This window comes from Mustela nivalis (genome assembly GCF_964662115.1).
Source record: "Mustela nivalis genome assembly, chromosome: 4".
Classification (NCBI taxonomy): domain Eukaryota; kingdom Metazoa; phylum Chordata; class Mammalia; order Carnivora; family Mustelidae; genus Mustela; species Mustela nivalis.
The window spans coordinates 65,257,929-65,263,299 of record NC_139023.1 but is presented as its reverse complement, the minus strand read 5'-3'; the positions used below and the strand labels follow the sequence as shown (position 1 = coordinate 65,263,299).

General features: G+C 64.8%; 1 protein-coding gene across 1 annotated transcript; it reads left to right on the top strand.

The window, feature by feature from the left end:
• Nucleotides 1-244: 244 nt before the first annotated feature.
• On the top strand, nt 245-4,603 carry HMX1 (H6 family homeobox 1; the record flags this gene model as incomplete). Its single annotated transcript, XM_082727618.1, has 2 exons — nt 245-638; nt 3,270-4,603. 2 exons carry the CDS (start codon nt 245-247, stop codon nt 3,923-3,925), a joined length of 1,050 nt encoding a protein of 349 aa, XP_082583744.1. The 3' UTR covers nt 3,926-4,603.
• Between the last annotated feature and the right edge of the window lie 768 nt (nt 4,604-5,371).

Sequence of the window (5,371 nt, the reverse complement as noted above, 5' to 3'; positions counted from 1 at the left end):
CCAGAGCGGCGACGTGAAAGGCGAGCGAGGCGGCTGTCCGGCCGGCTGTCGGCACGCACCCGCTCCCGGCCCAGCCCAGCCCCGCGCCGAGGCCGCCGCCCGCTCGGCGGGGCCCGACGCCAGCGTTCCCGGCGGCCGCTCCAGGGCCGGCCCGCGCGTGCGCCCGGGAGCCGCGCGCCACAGTCCCCGGCGGGGGCCCGGGACCCCTGAGCAGCGCGCAGAGCCCGACGGGCCCGCGGCCGCGATGCCGGACGAGCTGACGGAGCCCGGGCGCGCCACGCCGGCCCGCGCCTCCTCCTTCCTCATCGAGAACCTGCTGGCGGCCGAGGCCAAGGGCGCCAGGCGCACGGCCCAGGGCGGCGGCGGCCGCGAGGACGAGGAGGAGGACGACGACGACCCGGAGGACGAGGACGCGGAGCAGGCGCGGCGACGGCGGCTGCAGCGGCGGCGGCAGCTGCGTGCGGGCGCCGGGCCCGGCGGGGAGGCGCGGGCGCGGGCGCTGCTAGGGCCGGGCGCACTGGGCCTCGGTCCCCGGCCGCCCCCCGGCCCCGGGCCGCCCTACGCGCTGGGCTGCGGCGCAGCGACGCGCTGGTACCCTTCGGCGCACGGCGGCTACAGCGGCGGCCTCAGTCCGGACAGTGAGTGGGGGCACCGGGAGGCGTGGGCGGCCGGGGACAGTGCTCGTGGGCTTTGGGTCCGTCGGAGGCCTTTCGGGGCCGCCCTCCTCCTCGCGTGTAGCGGGGCGGGTTTGGAGGCCCGCTCCTCGGGACAGGGTCACCACACGGCTTCGGCGTCACCCCTCGTCCGCCAGGCTCTGCGGGTCCGTTGGAGGCTGGAGAGCCAGAGGAGAGGAGCCCAGGGACCACGGGCTGCTGAAGCCCAGCGAGGGAAGGGGCATGGAAAAAGACAGGGAAAGACGGAGAGCAGAGAGAGGGTGGGAGAAGAGGGAGAGAGGAAGAAGGAGAGGGCTGTGCGGAGAGAGGAAAGGAGAAGAGGCAGACACAGCAGCCCCGCGGGTGACGGTGAGAAGACCGGGAGGTAAGGGCAGAAGAAGTGAAGACAAAGTAGAGTCCCACCCGGAAGACCCGGAAGCCTGAAGGGGCTGGAGTAGAGGGAGCCACTGTTGGGGGGCTGGATAGTAGAGGGGGGAGCGTCTGTGCCCCCAAAACCCCATCTTTTGAGAGTTGCAGACTGGGGCTGGGGCCTCAGAGGCCTCCCTCTTGGTCCTCCTGGGCAAGAAGGGAGCCGTTCTGAAGCCCCCAGACCCACCCCCTCTCTCTTCCTTTTCTGCCCCTCCCCCTCCCTTGCCTTTGTTCCTTGCTGAGGGCTCAGATGCTGGGAGTGGGGGTTCTCAGCCCCAGAGCTGCTCACCCCTCTTGCCCTGAGTTCTGCTCGCTCTACCCGGGCTCACCGAACCCCTTGGGGACCTGCCCTTTGGAGGAAAACCCCTGGGAAGAACACCAGGAAGTCATTGGAACGCTGGCCCCCAGGCCTGGCCATTACCCACCGCCCCCCCAACACACATACTGTAAAGCCAGTGTGAGGACTGTTCCAGGTTCTTGCTCCAAAATCCGTTAATGTGTGCTGGGGGGTATGTGGCCAGACCCCTGTCGATAAATTCCCCACCTAGATCGGGAGTGATCCTTCTGCCAAGGGATCCACTTCCCAGAACCCATACAGAGAAAAGTCTGGGGTTTCCACCCCTTTCACGTACACTGGATCAGGGCTCTAGCGTTTCCCTGAAATCAAGTGACCACATTTCGTGCCCCCCCGCCGAATGTTTCTGAGAAGGTCTGGCAGGGTGAGCTGTGATCTCCACCTTGCCCCAGGTTCCCCTGCGCCCCCCCCCAACTCCTGAAGATGGGGCTTCTTATTTCGTGCAATGCGGGTTAGGGTCCAGGTTTGCCACCGAAGCTGGCAGGCCTAGAGTGGTGTCTTGGGGTAGTGCATGGGCCTCTGTGAGTCTGGGCGCTTAGGGTGCTGTGAAGAGACAGGCTTCTCCTGTCTGGTAGCACATAGGCCGGACTGGACCAGACTCCCCATCAGGCACCCAGAAGGCTCACACCACCCAGGGTTGGACAGGGGCACACACATGACTCCACACACCCCCAGGGGCCCGAGCCACGCGTACAAGCTGAGCTTTGTGGGCACACCTTGTAGACACTGATGTTGCCGGCAGGCCCTGGCTTCCGAGGGCAGGGGCTGCAGGGGCCAACCTCCACTTAGACCTACCAAGGTTTGGCACGTGGTGGGGGGGAAGGTGGAGGGACTCAAACCAAGGGGAGGCTGAAGGGCATGCTGACCCTGACTGGCCTGCACCCCGCACTCTGGGGGGGGTGCAGGAATATGGATGTGCACCTGGCAGCCTCCTTCACCTGGAGGCACCGTCCCCATCCCGTGCCAGTCCTGGGGGACATCTCCTTACTGTTGGGAGATCAGATGGAGCCCGGCATTTGGAGCACAAGCTCGGGAACCCTTGGAGGCCCTTCTTTAACCCCAAGCCCCCAGGCTCAGCCAAGGCTGCAAGAACGGTGGGGATGCCCTGCAGATGCTGTGTTTCTGCGGACCCCCGTTTGTACTTGTGCTGGGGAGAATGGACAGCCAGGCCTCTGTGGGCGTCTGGGTGAGGGGTGCAGGAAGTGGAGAGGGAGTGGGGATCCCAGTGCCACCTGGAGTTTTGTTTGGGGAATGTTTGCATGCATTTATTCTCCTTCCCAGGGCTATTTCTGTGCAAGCGGGACTTTTTGCATCTGTTGGCATATGCAGGTGGCTAGGGAGGGTCACTGCAAGTCTTCGTTTCTGTGTTTAGGGGGCTTGGCATAGGGCTGGGTGCTGGGAGTCAGGGTGCCCTTGTTTGTATCTCCGATGTCAGTCTTTCCTCCCGGGCCCTGTGCCGCCTACAATTCTTCGTCGTGTTCTTCGTCATGTTTCAGTGCGGAAACACTGGTTTCGAGAATCTCTTTTCTGTGTTTCTGTTTGCATTTCTGTTTCTTTTCTTTCCTCTCTCCCCTCTCGTCCCCTGGTGTGTATGTGCAGCCCTGAGCCAGGCTGTGTTGCCAGCCTGCTGGTTTGTAGTACTGCTCACCTGCTCTCGCCTCTCCCTTTCTCCTTCCCTGGGTGAGCTCTCCAGGCAGCAGCGCTGAGATACGCGGGGACCAGTTTTGTTGGCAGCTGTGGGAGAGGCCGCGGTTTGGGGGAGCGGCCAGCCACAGTGATTGGGTCTGGGGATCAGCCCCAGAACCAACCGTGTGTCCCTCTCTCCCCTGCAGCCAGCGACCGGGACTCACCGGAGACCGGCGAGGAGATGGGCCGAGCGGAGGGTGCCTGGCAGCGGGCCCCCGGTCCGGGAGCCGTGCAGCGAGAGGCGGCGGAGCTAGCGGCGCGGGGCCCAGCGGCCGGCTCGGAAGAGGCGGCCGAGCTGGCCGAGGCCCCCGCGGCGGCGGGCGAGGCGCGCGGCGGAGTCGGCGTCGCTGGCGGTCGCAAGAAGAAGACGCGCACGGTCTTCTCGCGCAGCCAGGTCTTCCAGCTCGAGTCCACTTTCGACCTGAAGCGCTACCTGAGCAGCGCGGAGCGCGCCGGCCTCGCTGCCTCCCTGCAGCTCACCGAGACGCAGGTCAAGATCTGGTTCCAGAACCGTCGCAACAAGTGGAAACGGCAGCTGGCCGCAGAGCTGGAAGCGGCCAGCCTGTCCCCGCCGGGCGCGCAGCGCCTCGTCCGCGTGCCGGTGCTCTACCACGAGAGCCCTCCGGCCACAGCCGCCCCCGGCCCCCCGGCTGCCGCGCTGCCCTTCCCGCTAGCTCCCGCCGCACCCGCGCCGCCACCGCCGCTGCTTGGCTTCTCCGGGGCCCTCGCCTACCCGTTGGCCGCCTTCCCGGCAGCTGCCTCCGTGCCCTTCCTGCGGGCGCAGATGCCCGGCCTGGTGTGAGCCCCATCCGCTGGGCCCACTGCCTGGGTCAGCTGGGGACCTCTGGGGCAGCCCAGGGAGCGCGCTGGGGGAGGGCCCCTCTGCGCCAGATCGCAGGCTGCACAGCAGACCCGAACCCTGTCTTAAACTCGTCCAGAATGTAACAGAGATGTCGTCCACCGCGGCACCCAGACAGGCTGGACCTGTGGCAGGGAAGAGGACATCCAGGAGAGACACTGTGCCCTGCGGCCGGCAGCTCTGGCAGGACAGTCCTCCACTGAGGAGCAAGTTCAGCCACCTCCCACTGCCCCACTGCGGCCAGCCAATGCCCAGGCCCACTCCACCAAAGCCAAGAGGCTGTCCAAGGTGCTTCAAGGTGACTGCTCCCCAGCACGGCCCCCACCCCACATACATGTCCCTTCCCAGGACCGCGCAGGACCCCGACAGCAGGCTTCCAGAGGACTGTGACCAGCCTCAAGGCCTTGGCAGTCGGCCCTACGGAGGAAGACCCCCAGGGCAAGTGCCCCTGCACAGGGGAAGGGGCGAAGACTGGCCAGTGGCCCCAGCGTCAGAGTGTCCCTTCACAGATAGGGCCAGGCTGGGGCTTCTCTCCTGGGCCATGGCCTCCAGTTCTTCTGGTGAAGACTTTTTTAAAAAAACAAATCTACTTATTTGCGTACGGAATAAAAGGGACGTTTTCTGGACTGTTTCTGCTGCTTTGTGATCACTGGGGTGGGGCCCCTCCTCTGCTAGCAGGCCACCGTGGGTCCTGTCCATCCGTCAGTCCATCCTTCCTTCCTGGAGCTCTTTCTGTGCTGACCAAGGACCGGTGGCAAGGTGGAAAGGGCAGGCAGGAGTCCGGGTCTGGGGACTTCTTGCTTCAGCCCCCATATCCCGGGAGGCCCAGTTGGTCCTCCGGGGGACTTTGCCGCAGGGAAGGTAAAGGGTTGGGGGAGAGAAGGGGGCTCTGTGGCCTGTGTCCCACCGTTCTAGGACCTCCATGAAATCTAAAAGCCATGAGTCAGGTGGAGGTGGAGCCCATTGCCTCTGGCACAAGGGGCTGTTGGCTGTGGCTGTGTTTGTGTGGGTCCCTCCATCCACAGCCCCTTTGTTGATGGCCATCTCTAACCGTATGGGTTTTTGTTTTGGCCCAAACAAAACATGGACACTACTAGCAAGGTCAGTGGGGAATGGTGCTCTCCAGCCTCTCAGTCCCTGGGCCATCTACAATCTCTGGCAAGCTCCACGGGGGGGGGGGGGGGGGGGGGGGGATCCAGGTCGGTGGGCAAAGCCCCAGCCAGCTCGGGCCCCGAGTTTGTGGGTTCAGAACAAAAGCTTATTCCAGTAGTCTCGATTATATGATGGCCATTCAGGCTCTGTCCACCCCAAGATAGGCTGTTACAAGGTGACTACAGGGTCCCCTGCAAAGGGGGAGAGATGAAGGACCCTCTGTGGTTATGCTTCTCC